The sequence below is a fragment of the Ambystoma mexicanum genome, chromosome 11, assembly GCF_040938575.1.
Source record: "Ambystoma mexicanum isolate Mex_15411 chromosome 11, UKY_AmexF1_1, whole genome shotgun sequence".
NCBI classification, from domain to species: Eukaryota; Metazoa; Chordata; class Amphibia; order Caudata; family Ambystomatidae; genus Ambystoma; species Ambystoma mexicanum.
Window position 1 is genome coordinate 83,422,234 of NC_090934.1, and position 19,876 is coordinate 83,442,109.

The following is a 19,876-nucleotide window of genomic DNA, read 5'->3' on the forward strand; positions in this document are numbered from 1 at the left end:
ATGAATGCTGTGTAACAGCTCAAGACGTTCTCTGGGCACAGAACCGTCCCACAGCCTCAGACTTTCACTCAGGCTGAACCGATCCAGGAAAAATGCACACGCGTCCACGGCAGCAACAGCAAATGGTACTTTTCCAGTACTTCTTGGTGGGCAGACTGTCTTTATACTGGACTCCTACAACACATAGTTTGTGTATTTTTCAGCAGCATTATCCGCCCTGGGATCAACCACAAGCACAAAGCTCCTGCATGTCTTCGAATGCTTGCTCCTTTGGCAGTCAAAGTATAAGGTAGTCTTTCACCACTGCAGATTTGTGTTTGTGAGATGTTTTGTAAACTTTCGTTTTGTTCATGTTTTCTTTTTTTCGGACCGTTTGTTATTTCTAGACTAATTCCGACTGCCACCATATTCACGTTGGTTCTGTTTTGTAATTGTTTTTCATGATGACCTTTTTGTAGCATCATTTTTCATTAAATAACTTTGTAGGGTTAATGTACAGGGCACAGTGTTGTTCCAATCATGCTAGTTAAGAAAATGTAATTTTGTTTAGGTGTCCACATAAGAACGCTGGTTACATTCACATTTCTCCCCTGGTCACCATAATTAACCCCGTCATCGAGCTATGACCATGTTAAATTTGAAGAGCCTCAAGTATTGGAACCTTTTCACAGAACTCTATATACATAGCACTTTAGCTGTGTACAGATATAGCCTTGGATTTCCCACTTGCTGTGCAATGCTATCTTAATTTAAACTGTGTCGATATTTGACTAATTGTGCTGTAAAGAAGTGTGGGAGCAGCCATAAGCGGGATGCACAGATTGCAGCAGATCTGTGCATCCCTAACCTGTTCGAGGTAAGTTGGATACCGAAGTGAGTTCTACTGGAGGGCTCTGTGGAGTCAACACTTGACTTCCTTCCAATGCTCCCAAAGATTGTAACCTAGTCTTCCACACGTGAGACAGATTAGTTTTGGAGGCATCTGTTTATTCATCATGTGCGACTAATCTTAATGTTTGATTTTAAAGTGTTCTGTAAGTGTGCATTTTCTTAAAATGATTAATTCCTGTATGGAAGTCCTCAAAACGTTTTTGCACTTGGTATAATATGAAACGTCCTAATAATGTATTTGCATTTACTCTTCAGGTGATGTTATGGATGTGGAAACTGATAATTGCTTAATACCGAAAATCGTTGGCGGCTTATCTTATATAGCGCCAAATAGAAAGAGACCGGAAGGTTATTTTATGAACTCAGGAAATCTTACAAGGAACCTAGTAGTTGGAACTGAAAACGAGGACACCCAGGACTTCACGTCGCAACGTCCTTATATTGCACCACGTCACGATGGCCATGCCATGTACGAAGAGACATTAGTTACAGCATACGATGCTGATGGAAAAAGGGGCTTCTTCCTAAAGAATCCAAGGCAGCCAGAACCCTCCCAGCACCTGCGCCAACATTCTGCCTTCAGTCCCCCATTAAACGATTTTACAGTTAACAAAGAAGTATTCGCCCACAGGGAGGCAACTAGAGCTTTTCAAGAACAGAGCTTGCATCTGGATCCCTGCAACCGAGACTTGGATTCAAGATTGAAAGTCAGTTTTGGTGACAGACGAGGTAATTTAAACTTGTACTTGCATGTACTTTTTCATTAACAGTTGTACTTTTAAAAGCAGCATATTCAAAGCACGAATTATCAAAAATGTCATGTTTTAAGCCCTCTAGAAGACGAATATGCTAGAATTCAGTGGTAATCTTAGATGTATTGCTTTTGACATTCGAATGGCATTCCACTGAGACTGTGCCACTTGCGTCTCTAAATGTGACCCTTGGAAAACTCCCATTTGCCCTTTTTTCACTCCACTGAATTAATTTGGATATTTGGATATTTGTATGTTTAAGCACACTGCTTAATCTCTGTACACCTGACATTGTTTTTCCTACACTCAGTAGATCTGCCTCTTTTGATGTGTTGCTTTTTAGTACATTGGGGTTTAAAGGGACGATTCCTAGGAATACTGGGAGGGGCAGTTTGGTATTGTAGACAGTATTTGTGGTGTGTGTGTGTGTGTGTGTGCGCGCTTCAGAAAATAGCTAGTCTTAATTTGTGGAAGCCTGAAGTAAGGTGGGAGAAAAGAAACCTAAGGAATCGGTGTGAAAAAGGAAAGTATGTGTGGGCCCAAGGACCTAATTTGACAGCGACTATAGAGGGTAGCTTTCCCAGAGGCTGCTGAGTGCTATTTTTTTTGGTTTGGCAGAGGTCGACGAGCATATTTCTGAGGCTTGGGGATCTCCTTGGAATCGCGCATGCGTGCGTAGGCCGACATAGAGTGGTAGGTGCAGAGTATTGCATTCTTGTTTTCGATTTTAGAAGGGGAATGCTGACTGAGCATGCTTGTAATACGATCCCTGTGTGTGACTTGTATTGTAACCATGATCCTTCATGCGTCAAGGTCCCTCAGATTGATTTATTCCACCATCCTGATCGCTTGCATATGCAGAGCTCGTAGCCTTGCTACTGAGAGCAATTTATAGTAAATTCCTATCGTTCTATTTTGGTAGTTGTCTCAACGATTGATTTTCCTATGTCCGGTGATTACCGTCTGAAACTCTCGACAGCGGGCAGAGGCCTTCACCAGGCATCGGGCCTTGCAGTATGGTCTCTACATTTACATCCTTTTTTGGAATGCCTTTGTTTCCTTCTCTACTCATTTTTGACTAGCTGCCGCTAAAATTGTACAACAAAATGGAACAGGTGCCCTTTAAATTCTGTCCTTCTTGCAATAAACAATTCCGTGGAAAGAAACAGTGCGTGACGGTTGTCTTCGACGCAATCACGATCAACAGCGTGCAAGCTTTGTAACCCATAAACACATAAAACCAAATTTCATTCCCTCATCAGCGATGTTTAGTCGGACGAGTAACACCTCAGCAGCTGCGTGCCTGTCCTTGGGCCACACCAGGCAAGCCGAAAGCACTGCTGTGGGGAAGTCAGTAACCAAACTTTCGCAAGTGAAGTCCGCTAAGCATTTGCATCTGTGCTTGCTACATGGCGCTATGCCAAAAGAGAAATTGGTTGCTGCCCCATTAAAGTGAATTGGCAGTCGATGGAGAAACGTTAAAAGGGCTGTCCAAACATGCATCCCAACACACGCATGGGGGGGCACACCAAACTAACACCACAGGCACATACACACTGTCTAGGTCCCCTGTCACTACATCAGTAACCTCCCCTACAAATCCCTGCAGGGTAAAATCTATAGATCCAGAGGAAGTTGTATTTCCTCTTCCTGAAGCCCCTAGAACAGGTACTTGGACAAAACAAAAGTTTGAGAAGACTATGGATGGGGTGACTGAATTTGTGTCCTTTATGGAAAAGTACCCAATAAGACAGAAATCACTGTCCATAAATGAGGGTGAGTCACCTACCAAGAAACCCAGATTTGATCACTCGCTCCACCACATAATTTATTTTGGAAACATTTTTATTAACACGTGCAGTGGCAACATCAAGAAATAACACGACAAATATTGCCGTACATGATCATTGCCAACACCGAGCATGAAACTATATAGTCAGCCATACAAAAAGAGCATAGAAAGGTACAACTGTGCCTTTCCTACAGAACCGAGCCAGCAACTTAACAAATTGTGAGCACTACAGATCTTGCTTACATTCACAGCAACACTCGGCAGATGCAGGCGTGATGTACCAAACTGTGTGGTAAGATCAGTCTGACAAAGGCTGCATATCGGAAGAAGCAAATCTTGCATGCGTCCATGCGTTCCATGATGCCACATCTACACTCTCAATCCCCTGTACACTGCCCTATGTCATACAGCTGTGACCGCCATTGCCAACCTCTGATGGTCACCCCTCGACCTTAGCCCCCCCCCTCCCCCCCCACCAAAGCCATTGCGATTCTATGCTTAGCCAGCACACAAATTAGATCCTTCATTTTGGTGAGGTGAGCAGCGCCCCACTTGTGAGAAAACACCAGCAGGCAGTCCTCCGGAGGCCATTCGTGCAGATCTATGCCTCTTTTGGACACCCTCTTTGCAATCGCTGACCAGAACCTCCGTATCACTGGGCAAGACCAGAACATATGGATGATGTCAGTTTAAAAGTGTGCGCATCTGGGACCACTCGCCACCACATTTTGTCGACACCTCAAATATTTTGAAAGAATATCAAGGTGATCTATACTTTAGCCCAGAAAAAGAAAATATTTGGCAAAGGGGATGCTGATCAGGGGACTTGGCCAGCAACTCCCACTCATGATGCTCTGGATGAGCCAGATTGTTTTTGACAACAACCACCCTTTAGAGCAGCCCAGAGACTAGTTTCCCATCGACTATCAGCTCCTCTTGAATAAATTACTAAAAAGGGCAGCAGAGCATTTTCAGATACAGACTCTGGGAAACAGTCTTTGATCCCGACTTTGTAGAGGACATCCTAAAAGAGAAACGGGCAGTTAGCTTGTCTTAAGTAAAGGATTACACCTTCCCGTTTTACACCTTCACTCACAGGGGCAGTTAATCCACGTGTGGAGAAAATGTTTAAACCTACTCCTTCTGGCCCACTATATATCTGGGACTATGTGACAACTGACTCGCTAGTAGTCCCTACCACTAGGAATTGTGCTGGAGTGCCACTTTTCAATACCGACCACTAGCGATTGCTCCAAAATAACTTCACAGTCAACAAAGTCCCATCCACTTAACATTAAAGCTTGCCCACAATATTTTGAATAATACCCTGGACTCTGCAGAAACAGCACACATTGTCCTTTGACAGGGAACTTTATTAAAGAGGCACTCTTGGCTGCGCAATTCTGGATTCAAACTAGAGACTTGGGCCACCTTCATTAACGAGCGCGTTGAAGAGTGTCTTGTTTGGCAAGGCTCTGGATGAGGCTTTGGAGACGGCTAAGAAGGAACACTGCGCTTAAGACATGTAGTCAAAGTTTCAAATAAGCCGTTTGTCCATTGTGGAGGTTTCAACACACGTCGTTCCTTTAGTAACCAAGCCTTCTCCAGACCCACTCATTCTGGGTTTTCATCAGGGTCCTCTTCTGTTACACGATCCACCTACTAAACCTCACAGCAGCAAGGTTTTAGACGAGGCAAGGATAGAGGTAGGAGTGCTGCATATAGAGGCTCCCCTGCATGCAAGTCACTTTCACATCCAGGTTACCTCCGATACATCCCTATTAGTCCGTTCTTTCACCCATGCATGGGAGGAAATGACCTCAGACCAGTGGGTACTAACTACTGTTGCAGACGGATACTCGAATTTCTACTAAAACCCTATTACCAGCTTCCAAAAGAAGGATGTAGCAAGCAAATCAACTTCTCCTGCAAGCGGCGTTCCAGTCATTACTGCAGAAATTATAGAACTTGTCCCATGTCTAGAGGTAAACAAGGCTATTTATTCAATGTATTTCCATGTACCCAAAAAAGGACTTAACCATGACTACATTGCAGGACGTAATCCCTCTTTTCAAACCAGTAGATTACATGGAAAATGTATACGTTCATATTTTAATATTCATATTTTAATATTGCCAATGCAGAGGTGGTTCCTAAGGTTCAAAGTGCTTCCATTCGACAGCACCAAGAGTGTTCAAGGTTCTAGCAGTAGTGGTGGTGGCGGACAGCCTCCAGAACATTCCAGTGCATCTTTATTTAGACGGCTGGCTAATAATGGGTGATACACGTCAAATGTGTCTCAAACGCCCAAGATACCATCAACCTACTGTTCCAGTTAGGGTTCTTAGATCAACGCGAAAAAAATGTCTTGTGCCCAATCAAACAATTTCTTGGAGTGTTGATTCAGACAGAAGATAGTTTTCTTTCACACCAATGAGAGGGTCCAAACAATATATAGCCTGTCGTCCGATAACCGTATGCAAGGCAATGCGCCTACTCTGAATGATGGCTTTCTGCATTGACCTTGTACCTCATGCCCTTCAGCGCATGTGTCCGATGCAAGAGTGATTCGCAAAACCATGATCTCAAGCAAGCTGTCAGTGGGACGATCTAGTGGATGTCTCGCAGTCTATAGTTCTGTCTCTGCAGTGGTGGTCAAGGGGAAATCTTTCACCACACCTGCAATAGAGGCCACTCTTAACACAAACGCTTCCTTTTCAGGGTGGGGTGCACATTATGATGGAGATACAGTGCACAATGTGTGGACTCAAACCGTAGCAAACAAGCACATCAATCTGTTAGAGCTTCTAGCAGTGTTAAAAGCGCTCCAAGCCTTTCAACACCCTTACAAGTGAAGACCGTTTGTTCTATTTCTAACGACAACACTACAGCAATGTTTTATAGAAATAAACAGTGTGGGACACACTCTCCAGGTCTGTCCAAACTAGCCCAAAACATATGAATGGGCAGTGAGCACATGTTTTCCCTGTCCCAACTTGTTCTAGGGGAAACACAATCTTATAGCAGATGTCGTCAGCAGAAAGGTACAATTTCCAGTAGAAAACCAATGGCAGTTGCATGCTGATATTTTACACGTCTTCACAGAATGGTGTCATCCACATATTGACCTTTTTTTTTAGCAACACTGGAGAACACGCAATGCCCAGATTTCGCTGCCAGGTATTCCCAGACAAAAATCAATGGGAACGGCCTGTGTATGAATTGGTCGGGGAGATTTGCTTACGGGTTACCCCCTCCTCTCCACCCCTCCATCCCAGACTCCTCTTCTCCACAGACTACTCAACAAGATGCACCAAACTTGACATGGTCCTCCAGTGAAACATCCGTGCCCGTTCAACATTCTGTCACAAGATCGGCGATCAACACTGCATCCATGTCCTCAAACTCTTGGCATCTTGGCCCCTGAATTAATAGAATTTGCAGATTTAAATCTGCCTCCAAGATGTATGGACATTTTTAAGGAGGCTCAAAACTTTAATAAGTGGAAACACTTTGTCTTTTGATGTATATCACGTAGCATCAATCCCATTGACTGCATACCCTCTCGCATTGTTCTATACCTACTTTACCTTTTGGATTCAGGGCTAGTCTTCACCAAGAGTGCATCTAGCTGCTCTTTCTACTTACACCACATCTCAGAAAAAATTCTTATGATGGGCAATCCCAGTCGTTAAAGCCTTTATGGAAGGTGCGCAAAATATACAAACTCCTCGAATGGGACTTTAATGAGTTCCTAAAATTATGGGACTTCCTTTTGAGCCCATCCATAAAACCAGTTTGGGAATCTCACTTAAGATTGCTTTTCCCGTGGCCATTACATCTTTAAGGAGAGCGAGTGAACCGCATGCGCTCTGTTCAAGGTTCATTGTGACCATTCACAAGGTCGAAGTTGTTTTACGCACACATCCATGCTTCTCTCCTGAATTAATCTCAAAGTTGGTCAGCCTATAGAACTTCCAGGTTTCTTCCAAAACCCTACAAATTAGGCAGAGAAGCCTCCATACATTAGATATCAGAAGAGCTGCAATGTATTACCTAAATAAAACTAAACCACTACAGAAAGCAAACCAGTTCTTTGTTTCCATAACCACTGGAAGAGAAGGGGATCCTGTCTCAGTTGGCTATTTCAGAATGGATAGTGAAATGGATCCAAATGTGGTGTTCTCTTTCAAAGATAACTTTACTATGTACGCTCAGAGCGCACTCTACTCTATGCACAGGGGCTACTTTAGCTTTCATTGCAAATGTACCAATAGATGCCATTTGCAAAGCAACTACCTGGAGTTCTATTCACAACATTACTGCTTAGATACAGGTGCCAGGCGGTGCTAAAACATCTTTTTGCTGCTGTACTTTCTATCATCCCACCATCATCTCCTGGTACTGCTCGCTAGTCTATGCACAGCATGTGATTCTCAGCAGATCCACAGGCCTCTGATGCTTGTATCTGCTTAGATTCACATGCACCTGCCCTTCATCCCCTCCTGGAGTTGAAGGTACATAGTCTTGCACTTTATCGTCTGTGCTCGCGCATCACTCCATGCTCCCTCTTGTCAGAAACAAAAAAATCTGTGGCACCTCGACGACTGAAGGATCATGGGTACAATACATGTCACACAGGGATAGTTTAACCAGCACGTCCAGTCAACATCACTTTTTGCAACTCGAAAACATACTCTGCAACTACCACTAGATGTCGGCCTATGCACAGTACGCGAATCTTCAGAAACAAGCATCAGAGATGATTCCAGTAAGTAATGTATGCCATTTATCTCCTCCGAGCTGAGGTGTACATAGTGGGCAGATGGTGGACTTGGTTTATGAACCATTTAGATTGCACAAAATCAAAGCATGCGGAGTGTCGTTTTACAGCTGTAGGTGTGCATAATTTGAAGTCTGCCGTGTGAAAGGAGCAACAATTGGACCACCAGTGTCGGTTCCCTGGTCCAATTAGTCTAGCATTGAAGGGGATGGACTAAATGTGATTGGTTCCAATATGACCAGCGCAGTGGACTCCTGGGGGTGGGGGAGGGCAGTTGTGAGCTAGCAGTCTAGAAAACTAGCACTGTTGGATTGCCTATTGCACAATAGGAATATCCGAGATTATGTCAACACTACCTGTTGGATATCACGGCAGGCTTATTAAAAAAAATAAGATTCCAAGTCAGACCATTGAGCCAATATGTGCGAGACCAGAATTGGATCGAAATGCACTATAGGTTAAAGCGTGGTAGCATTGCCTGTCCATCGGAAGAGGATTATCCATTCCACCATATCACTTAAATCTGTTATGAGCGTTAAGTATCAATTTTTGATCTCTGCGTCAATGTTCAAATCTGTGGGTTCACCTCTTATCTGGTTTTAGGGATTCAGTAATACTGCGTATTTGTGCCAAACCCAAGCTAAGTTAAATCGCTGTTGAATTGATATGGTTTTGTTTTGTCTTTATTATATGATCTATGACAAAAGTTTCATTTTTCTTGCCATGTTGTGCACATTTACTTTATTGTAATTAATGCGATTTACCCATGTGCCATTGTAATTAATGCGATTTACCCATGTGCATTACATTATTGGTCTGTTTTGTAACAAATTAACTTTTATTCATTTTTATTCTGTACTGTTTTTGTTTTAATTAATTTTGTATAAGCCACATTTGTTCAGTGCCTTTTTAATGATGTGACCAGGCCTAATATTTGTAGCCAGGAATTTACTTCCAGTTCAAGATATACTTCATACATAAATGTTTATTCTATGGTGGTCTACTGTTTCAACTTATTTTTCGATTATACGAATGTTGCTTAGTGACATGTAAAAGCATGATTGGGTATGACATTGATAGTGCAGTCTTTTGATTTTAAATAAAAATAAAGCTATATTTATATTGATTCAATAATAGTCTACCTTCATGTTCTTTGTGGCCCATTTCCATTTAGCGGTCAACCAAAAATGGATGATTGGTTGCTTCTGATGTGCCATCTACATTTTTCAGGTGCATTTGTTACCTCTCTGGTTTTAACAATGTCACTTTTGTTGCATAGACAAGTGATCATATATCAGTGTTTCAATCGACGAGTCGTACACATTTTGTCCATGTCCCGTTAGGAAAAATGACTTCTGTTATAGTAGTGATGGGGTAAGATGCACAACTGCCTCATTGGAAATGACCCTACATCCCTGGCCAACCCCTTGTTGCAGCACTTGGGAAATTCTCAATGTCTGTTTCTTAATGGGTGCTCAAATATACTAACAATCAACGTTTATTTTCAAAACCTCAGACAAAGTTTACCGCTTTAATAACTTGTCTTTTAGTAAAGTAATCAGAATGGCATCTGATAGAATTTACCATATTGTAGGTTGTCCCTTTGGGGTTTTGTGATGTTGGCTATGGTGTAATTAGTTTTGCAATCTGTTTCTTCTGCAAAACGTTAAGCATGTAGCTTAACTAAGGGATGGTAGCTGGAAACATCAAGGAAGGGAACTAATTCAGTGTTAGTTTGTGATGAAGTGTAAATTGATATTCTGCATTTAGGTTCCCAAATTTCCCTCTGTAGAACTTCACCAAATCTAGACCTGGTCGGGCTTACTAGAAAGCTGCTTTACCCACGTTGTCCAGGGTACATGCAAGTAAAGTGCCCATAGCAGTGCGATTTGATTTGTAGGAAGATGATATGCGATCCATGATTGAAGCTCAAGAATGAGGCTTTGGTGAATATATCGGGTAGTATGCAAAGATTTTAATATTTCTTAGCCACTTGTCAATGTTTGATGTTGGGAGGGGTTGAGGGGCAGCCGGGCTGTACTTCTATTTCCAGACTTTCATGGATTTTGACGTTTTAAAAAAGTTATTCATTCAGTGAGGATCCATGCTATTTTGATCACAAAAGAATGTACAATAGATAAAACATCAGATTGGACTAGAAGCAGTGAGCGCCTTACAATAGGGTGAGTTTGAGTGACATTCTGACCAGTTTGTGGAGGGGAGTAAATGGAAATGCCACCAGGGTCATGGGAGGACTTGCGTAGATGGATAAACAAAATGAGTCATTTTTAAGTGCAGGTAGGACCGCTGCGTTAGGGAGGTGACCATCCTGGATGAAGTGCTAGAGTGGAGGCAGTAGAAAGTGAGGCACATGTTAGAATGGAGGGAAGATTTTTAGCTGGAAGGCAGAGGAGAAGTATGTTAAGACAACTCCAGTATCCTTGAGGTTGGCAGGGATGTGTGTTGCACCTGAGGATGTAGAAAGAAATGAATGAATTTTGGAAGGTGAAAAACTTGATTGGTTGGGAGGCTGATTGATGTTACCTCCTGTGTGCGAATCGAAAGACTAGTGAGCAACGTATGATCGTTGTGAAGAATACCTCAATGTAATAAAAGATGAGTCTACTTTTAAATGACCATGTTAAACCATTGTGCATTTATTTTAGGCTGCATAGTTTAGGCAAAATGCCCAATGGAAATTAACTGGTTAGAGATTTCATCAGGGCCCATCACTAATGTATGGAGGGCAGTAGGACGGTTGTACATTGGTCCCTTTCCAAGTAAGCCAGATTAAACTTGATGAACTGTAATTTAAAGACGTAAGTCAATTCCCAGCAGTAGAAGTGATCAATCCCTTGCGGTCCTTAAAAGAGCTTAGTTAAACCATCACAGAATTCTGGGTTTACAGTTGTATATGTAATATGGAAACGAAAATAACATAATACCTTGCAAATGTATGCTGACTAAAAATGGAAACTATGCAGTTTTACAATGCATGGATCTAAATGTTGGGGGGATTATGTGTGGTGTTATTCATGCTATGCCATCTTGGTAAAGTAGTATATATGTTTGTTTATCCAAGGAAGGTAGGACTTTAATCACATTTCTGTGGTGGTAGAAGAGAAAAAAGAAAACCTTTTACCATTCATTTTGATGTGGTCAGGGACACCCCTTGCTGGTTAGTTGTGGAATGGAGGGTATTGGTACTGTCCCTCACCAGGGGGGACTCTGTGTCCTCTGAGGAGATTTAGAGCATTCTGGAACAGGACTTGGTAATGGCTACTTGAGAAGTGAGCCTGCAATTTTGCCAGCAGAGAGGGAGAGCTGATGAGGAGACCAGAGGAGAAGGGGCTGTGGAGGTCTGTACAGCCTTTGATATTTTATTTCCCCTCCCCCGGCGACGAGATAGAGAACGGAGTGGATGCTCCCTCATGGGCTGCAGAGGCCTGTTCACAGTTTCGTTTTGCTGCCTAGTTTGTTTTTCCACGCCGTCACTGGAGGGTTTCCCCAAAGTGTTCCTGACAGGCCAGTCCGGCCTGAATAATAATTTACCCTCACAGGGAAAAGCGACCTGCTGGGCAACACAGAAAAAGAGCTGAGGTGACTGGGGTGCTTCGATCCCTCGTGTGTCCAGTCCTGGTTGCTGTTAACCCTTGACCAGCCAGAGCCTGCCGGAGAAGGAGGCTTTTCTCGGGGTAGAGGGCTGTCGCTGACGCAGTACGAATACGGCATCAGGATTATTTGAGGCAGCTTCAGCCACCAGTGCCAGCCTTGGTGAATGGTGTGTGCCCAGCCTGAATGGTCTAGTCGAGAGAGCTTGCGGAAGATCCAGCGAGAGCAGTCCGTCTCTCGCCTGCTGGAGGGATCCCCTTTCCAGCTGTCCTTGTCCCGGCTGGCCTGCCTTTCTCTCCCCAATGCTGGGTTGAGAGTTTGGGCCCGGCTAGAGGCGAGGGATCTTGGTCAAGAGGAGGCGCTATTCCGCTGGTTCTGCTCTGCTAGAGCAGGGCCCAGGTGCTGTTCCCGAGTGACTGTAGGTGTTGCTCTGCCGCGGAGGTAGGAGGTGGACAAGAGCCAACAAATATTGAACTATGTAAAGATAAACACACTCGCCAGCAACGCACAAGTGAGCCAGAAAGTAGTTCCGGTGCATTTCCATCATTGGTGGCCATGATGTAATTTAGTTTTTGTCCCTGCAAATTAAGGTCATCGCCTAACACCTGGCCTCTGGCCATCATGAAGTGCCCTCTTTTAGCTGTGGCCGATAATTTAGGCATCCGGGCACGTAACTGATTGTACAATAATACTTAAAATATAATCTATTCCCACCACCTTCGAAGGCCAGTTGATCTTTTGTAGCACCCCTTTGTCTCACCCTGTGTTTAAAGCACCAGGTCTGGCCCTGAAACTTGTATTTTGCTTGAGGTGTGTTCCCGTAGTGCTGGATGAACCAGTGCTGTAGGGCTGCATTCTGGAAATACGTCATCAATTCTCCCTTGTTCTGTTGCCACTCGTGAAACTTTTATTTTGTAGGATTCTTGAATACAGGTCTGGAGATCTTTACGCTTGATAGTTGTAAGGACCCACGTGCCTTCGACCTGGGCGGCAGGCTGATTGGTTGCTCGGGAGCAGTCTCTGACGTAGATGGAATCTCCTTTTTGGGGATTTGTATCCCTTACCCTTTGGAACTCCATATAAAACTTCCTTGATATGTGATCTGATGGAACAGAGACGAGCTGTTGGTGCCTGGCAATAATCTGGAACTTTAACTTGCAGAATCGAGCTGGTGGGGTTGACCATGGGGGCAGCAAGGGAAGCGTTGCAGAAGGCGGAGCATTGGCTGCGCCAATTTTTTTTTGTTGGGGGCAAAGGGAAGGTTCTGTTGGCCTATCCCCCTAATCTACATGAGTGCAACAAAAAAGACATAACGAGAGAGAAACTGCTCCCCCCTCCTCCTACCTATATTAAACGATGCCTCACTGTCATGCACAGACCCTACAGCCCTAGTGGATACTTTTAATGACACCATGCTCAAAGCAATGAACTCCATTCCCCCTACTAAACTGCGGAAACATAAACCTTGTGCACACCACAATTGAGAGTGCTGCGCAAAGAAAAGAGAAACTCTGAAGCCCGTTTTGAAAAGTCACCCTTCCGATGCCTACAAGGATAGCCTCATTATAGCATCCTTAATTATAAAGGGGCAATCTTACAAGCTATAAAAGATACCTACAATAAGCGTATTCTGCAAGCGGAATCCAATACCAAAGAACTCTAATCTCCTACCACCCCTCCTGATACCTGTAGCAAAGACAGTACATGGTGTTCTAATATACAAATAGCACTCAACAAAATGTCTACACTCCCATCCAAAATCAACGCCAAAAAAAGCAGCCTTCAGACTGACTCACAGCCTAATTCTCCCCTTGGAAAAACTACCTGCATCTTGCACACCCTTAAACCATTCAGCTTTTCTCCTCTATCTTGGAGGTAGAAAACATCATCAGCAAACTTAAACCCTCCAATTGCCAGGGTGATACATGCCCAGCTCCCATCATCAAGGCGGCTACCCATGAACTAGCCCCATTCATCACTGCCCTCATAAATACCTCATTCAGCACTGGCATTGTCCCTGATAACCTCAGGGGCGTTTGGGTTATCCCCCTTAGACCCAAGCATACCTATTAATTACAGGCCCATCACCACCGTTCCTTTTTGCTTAAAATTCTGGACCGAGCAGCTTATTTGCAGATCCAGGACTATCTGGAATCTAATAAACTTCTCGGTTTCAGACAATCTTGCTTCGGTCCCAAGCACGGAACAGAAACTGCCCTCATCGATCTAAAAACCCAAATTGAGGACTTAGAAGACAACGGAAAGCTAGCCCTCCTATTACTACGAGATCTTTCAGCAGCTTTTGACTTGGTGAACCATGAAATTCTCTGTCAGCATCTTAAATCGGCAACCCATTTTTCAGACAATGCCACCATTTGGATTAGATCCTTCTTGGCCAATAGATCCATGAGGGTCTTCTCCTGCTCTGCATCCACTGAACCATCTCCAGTACTGAGTGGGGTCCCCCAAGGATCCTGCGTTTCAGCTACGCTCTATAACATGTTCACGAAGCCGCTCTTTGATATTCTTGACTCTCTGGGGGTCATCTACACTAATTACGCGGATGCCACCCAGATACTCATCCCCATCACCGGAGACCGCCTAGTTAATACCAAAGCTTTAAATGATGTTTATCAGGTCATCCAGGCTTGGATGGCAGAACACGAGCTCTGTCTGAACAATGAGAAGACGGAGCTTCTCATTCTGGGCTCCTATCACTGACTGAGCAGACTAGACCCTATCTTCAAATCTTTTATTGATGGCAACACAATTAAGGTTTCCAACGATACTAAAACTTTAGGCATCTATCTCGATTCCACCTTCTCTCTAGACAAACAAATGCCGTAATTTCAGTCTCTGCCTACATGTGCAAACTTATCACAGCCTGCTGTCCATCCCTTTCCACTGCTAACTGCACCATCCTCGCCAGAACCCTTGCCATGTCCAAACTGGACTATTGCAATGCGCTATACCTAGGAACGAGTCAATGTAACCTCAACAAGCTCCAGGTCACTCAAAACAACACCATTAGGGCTGCATTAAATATTCCTAGGAATCGGCATATATCTGACACCAGACACAGCCTACACTGGCTTTCAGTAGCCCAAAGAGTCTCCCTCAAAACCCTTGCTCTCACGCACAAATGTCTGGCCAATCAGGCACCCAATTACCTGGTCAGCCGTTTCCACCCAAACCCCCGCGCCCCCCACCCACAACCAGCCGTCCTCAGAGTAGCCCAAGCGCACTGCCTCTCTCTACCTAGATTCAAGCTTCAGACAGCTGGGGGTGCCAGCTTCTTGGTCATTGCCACCAAACTGTGGAACTCTCTCCCCAACCCACTTGGAACAGAAACCTCCTTCCACTCCTTCAAGATCAAAGCTTAACTGTGGCTTATGGCTCAAGACACTCGCAACCACCACCCATCTCTTCAGCATTAAACTCGCCCTCCGTGACCACGGACTAGCTGCACAATTGTCCTGCATTCTGATTGTAAATACAGTGTAAAGTATATTGTAATGTATATTCTGTAAGTATTTTCTAAGGTTTCCACCATGTTCTACTTGTGTTCTACTGTTCTTGATGTTTCATTATGTCACTGGAACCTAAGATATGTGCCCACGTGCCTGTGGGCCAGGAGCGTTCTACAAATAAAGTAAATACAAATAAAACTTGTTAAAACGGGTACACAGCAAATAGCAATTAATAACTGACTTAATATGATACATTTCGAAAAATGGATAATCACCATAAAATCCCTTCAGGTAGATTTTTATGAATATTTAAACACACCTTATAAAATGACATCTAAAATAATAAATTAACATAATTCTCTAAACATTTGCTTAATATTTGTCAGATCGTAAGTATTATACACTTTTATGTATTTCAATATTAACTTCACTAGGCTTTCGCATTTACATATTATGTTTCGCTGTTTCAATTACTAGTATACCACACAATCTTCAATCTATTACATCGAGTGATACCCCATTTTGCTCCTAATATTTCTAAAGTGTCAACAATGATGAATTTAAAAAGTAGATAATAGAATTCTTATCGGGAAATGCATAAAGATACCTGGGTATTTCAGCACGATTCATCCAATAGTTAATAAACATGCCATTATTCACTTTAGTAGCTAGGTGAATTAAATCTTTCTTTACCAGCCTCAAGTATTACAGTTTTCAATAGGCGATTAGTTCTAGCAACCGTATACGTCGTCAACCAGATTAACTTGTTTTTCTTTGCCCACTTTATATAGTTTTCTTAAAGTACGTTAGGATACTCTGTACCGCTCTTTTCTCAATGGTATCAAAGGTTTCGCATTCAATCTTCTATCATTGTTGCATTGGCTAGTACAACTTGGTATATAACATTGCAGTGTTATATTCCAGAATATCCACAATACACATCAAATCACATTCTAACATGTATTCAATAGAGATTTAGGAAACCGAAGTAAGATTTTTAAGTCTCCCTTCAAATCTAGCTAGTTCCACTTTTACTCCTACGTTCCCTCCCCTTTACTCTATACTTGTGGGACATTCCGTCCTTCGGGACGGGACCAGAGCACTTTTGTCAAAAAGCATCAAAAAATTGAACTTTTGTCCTTTTATTGTTATGCGTGGTATTGCACGTGGCCGTAACCCTGCCCTCCTGAGCTCCGCATCGCCCTGCAGTCCTTTTTATGCGCGGTCAGGGCTAGACGCACTAGCATCACTGGGAATTTTAAGTTTTTTTATTCCTTTTGTCCTTCCTTCCTGCTCCGGTTCCTATGTCACATATTCCTCCATCTATGCCCGAGCGTCTGGGATTCGTGTCCTGTTCTTCATGCGAATGTCGTATCGCGAGGGCAAATCCCCACTCTTTGTGGAGTGTCTAGGCCTGGAGCATCACTGAGATTCGTGCCTCTACTGCGACTCCCTCTTTGTCCGGGCACTCCATCTTCGTGGGAGGAAGTGTTTCAGCGCGTTCGTCCACCTCATTTCCAGCTTTTCATAAATGCCCGGTAAGTTCTTTACTTTTCAGGGCGCCCCGGCCAGATGACTCCTTCTGGGGTCTTCTAGGTCCGGGAGGGGCTTGTCACCAGGGTTTCCCATGAAGTGCCCCAGGGACCTAATGGGCGTACCGAACTGTTCTCCGAGGGTTCCGGCGGCGGACCTGCCAGTACCGGACATCGTTCCGAGGTTCACCATTTGGGTGCTGAGGTTAAGCCCAGCTTGTCTGTGGCAATGGATACCAGGGTTCACACTGAGGTCTCCTCTTCTTGAGCTTTCTGTATCGAGTCACGGTTTGAGGCCCCGCTTGAGGGAGCTTTTCGTACCAGGTTAAAACCTGAGGTTCCTCTTGTTTGAGGCTAAGGTCTGCACCGACAGATCCGAGAGACCCTCTTTGAAGACTGGTGGGTTTGTCCATCGCCCACGGCGGTCTTTCGCTTGCCCATTTCTCCTACCCCACCCTTCAAATCTCCTTTCCAACAGATGAGGACGCCATCCCCCAGAGCCGAGGTACAGGAACTTCTAGACCTCAGAGCGGTGGAACAATTACTAGTCTTTTTCACAGTGCCCAAACCCAACCAGGCTGGCCTGCGCGCTATCCTCTATCTTTCCCAGACCAAGCGATTTCTTGTCCCATGAGAAATTCAAGAATATCACACCCTGCCAAATAAAGTACTCCAAATCCCCCAGCCCCCCATCACCCCCCCCCCCCCCCCGGGAAATATCTGCGGTTCCCCCTCCGTGGGAGCAAAACACTTTCAGATTTGAGTTCTCCTTTTGGTCTCAGCTCAGCGAGACGCACTGGAGACTCCTCCGAGGGCCCCGCAGCTGGTCTACCAAAACCAGATCTTCGTCCGAGGTTCCCCGTTTGGTGCTAAGATTGAGCCCAGTTCTGCTGTGGCTCTGGATACCAGGGTTCTCCCTGAGGCTTCTGCATCTGGAGCTAACTGTACCGAGTCTTGGCTTGAGGCCCCTCTCGAGGTGGCTATATGGATCGTGTTTAAACCTCAGGTGCTCTTTCTTGGGGCTAAATCAGACACCAACAGAATTGGGGGCCCTTATCGAGGGTCTTGATATTGATATTGTATTTCTATTGCGCTCATACACAGGTGTTTCAGAGTGCGACAAGGCAAGGGAGGGGAACAGTGGAGAACAAAACGGCGATCTTACTAGGCCCAGTGACATTGAGAACGTGCAAGTGCATGGGAGAGGGGGAGAAGAGGAAAGTGCGAAGCAGAGGAGAAACAGATAAATAACAATAAATAAATAATAAAGGCAAGAAACAGTGGTAGTGCAGCCAGCAATTTGCAAGTGCTAGGTTTAAGGCAGCAGACCGGGTCGGTCTGATAAGTGCAGGAAGAAAAGTGGGGGGGGCTGTATGGGTACAGATACAGACCCCAGTGGAAGGGTGGGCCGGAGGCAGTGCGAGAGGGTGGCTGGGTGAGCAGGTACCTGGACCCGTAGGACAGAGGGTGGCCAGGTGCACGGTGCCAAGAGAGACCAGATCAACGGGGGAGAGGGGAGCGAAGGCAGAAGAAAAGAGCAAGGTGTTGAGGTGCTTCCGGAACCGGAGATGGTTCTCCTGAAGTTTTAGAGTGGCAGGGAGGCTGTCCCAGAGGGAGACCCCAGCCGAAGACGGAGATCTACCCCAGCTTGTTTCTTTGAAAAAGGACTGACCCTGAGGGAGTTGGAGGTAGAGGAGCGAAGAGCTCGAGAGGGAAGGTATTTGCAGAGGGATAGCTGAAGGTATTTTGGACCCAGGTCCCAGAAAGCCTTGTGGACAATGCAGAGGGTTCTGAACTTAATCCTTGCATCCACTGGGAGCCAATGGAGAGATTTCAGAGCTGGAGAGATACGATCTCAGGGCTTGAGGCCAAGGACAAGTCTTGCAGTCCTGTTCTGGATTAGTTGCAGAGGGTGGCGAGTAGAGGCTGGTAGATTTAGAAAGAGGCTGTTAAAATAGTCCAACCTAGAGAGAACCAGAGCTTGGGATACCATGAGCTTCTGGGGGAAGGAGAGGAAAGGCAGAGTACCTCTGAGGCGGTGCAGTAGGAAATTTGGAGGAGGACGACGACCACCACCACAGCGGCCATTTTAAATACCTCCCTTAAAGCAACAGTGTAGTTTGTGTTCGCACAGACAATTCGGTGGCAATGTTTTACATCAACAAGCAGCGTGGCACCAAGTCTCCTCTACTTGTAGATCATGCCATACAAATTTGGACTGGGCCATCCAGCACATTGTTTGGCTCTAGGCTGTACACATCCTGGATCACCTCCATGTGGCCGCAGATGCACTCAGTCGCCAATCGGCATCTGTTATGAGTGGGAGATGAACAGCAATGTCCAACATTTTCCATCAATGGGACACTCCAGAGGTGGACCTCTTTGCAACTTCTTTAAACCAGAAACTGCCTCTTTATGCATCCAGGGACGTGTTTAGAGCATCCTCCCTGGGAGACGCCCGCAAGATCCAGTGGGACAACATGTAAGCATTGGTCGCTCTGTAAACTCAGGAGCACATCGAACTTCACTCTCCTGTTCAAGGCTCGTTCGTACCAGTCACTCTGCTTTTCGGAGATAAAGCATCTGTCGGTACCTCCCGATCAGAATGCTGCAGATTCCCAACCTGCTTCATCAGCAGAGCATTCGCCAGATGTGGCACCCCTCCTCACAATCGTTCAGCTTAGGGGCTTGGGGCCTGAGTTCAGATTGTTTACACAGTTAAATCTGTCCGAGGACAATGGGAGAGTTATCCAAGCGGCCAGGAAGCCCTCATCGAGAGCTTAGTACAGGAGCAAATGACTCTTTTCTGTCTCTGGTGTTTAGCTAAACCGCTCAATCCCAGGCAAGCTTTGGTTGCCACTGTTCTATCTTTTGTGTCTCATCTGGCCGTTTCTGGCATCCATGTTCTGTTATGCAGAACTTACTTATCAGCTGTTGCGGCCTATCTGTCCACGGACAGCCGTTCCTTTTCATTTACTAATCTGTCATGGAGGGCATTTTGCTGGTCTCTTCATCTTTTCCCGCCTGGGCGTTACGCTATGTCA

At 44.8% G+C, this 19,876-nt stretch overlaps 1 protein-coding gene across 15 annotated transcripts in view; it reads left to right on the top strand.

Moving 5' to 3' along the window:
* The window catches only part of ZMYM4 (zinc finger MYM-type containing 4), a 1,943,772-nt gene that overhangs the window by 295,406 nt on the left and 1,628,490 nt on the right, over positions 1-19,876 (top strand). For 14 of the 15 annotated variants that reach the window (XM_069622579.1, XM_069622582.1, XM_069622583.1 and 11 more), the window contains one exon: positions 1,147-1,620. The exons of the other annotated variant lie outside the window; for it this stretch is intronic. In XM_069622579.1, the coding sequence (XP_069478680.1) occupies positions 1,147-1,620 (474 nt within the window). The remainder of the gene's footprint in view (positions 1-1,146; positions 1,621-19,876) is intronic. 15 annotated transcript variants of the gene reach the window in all.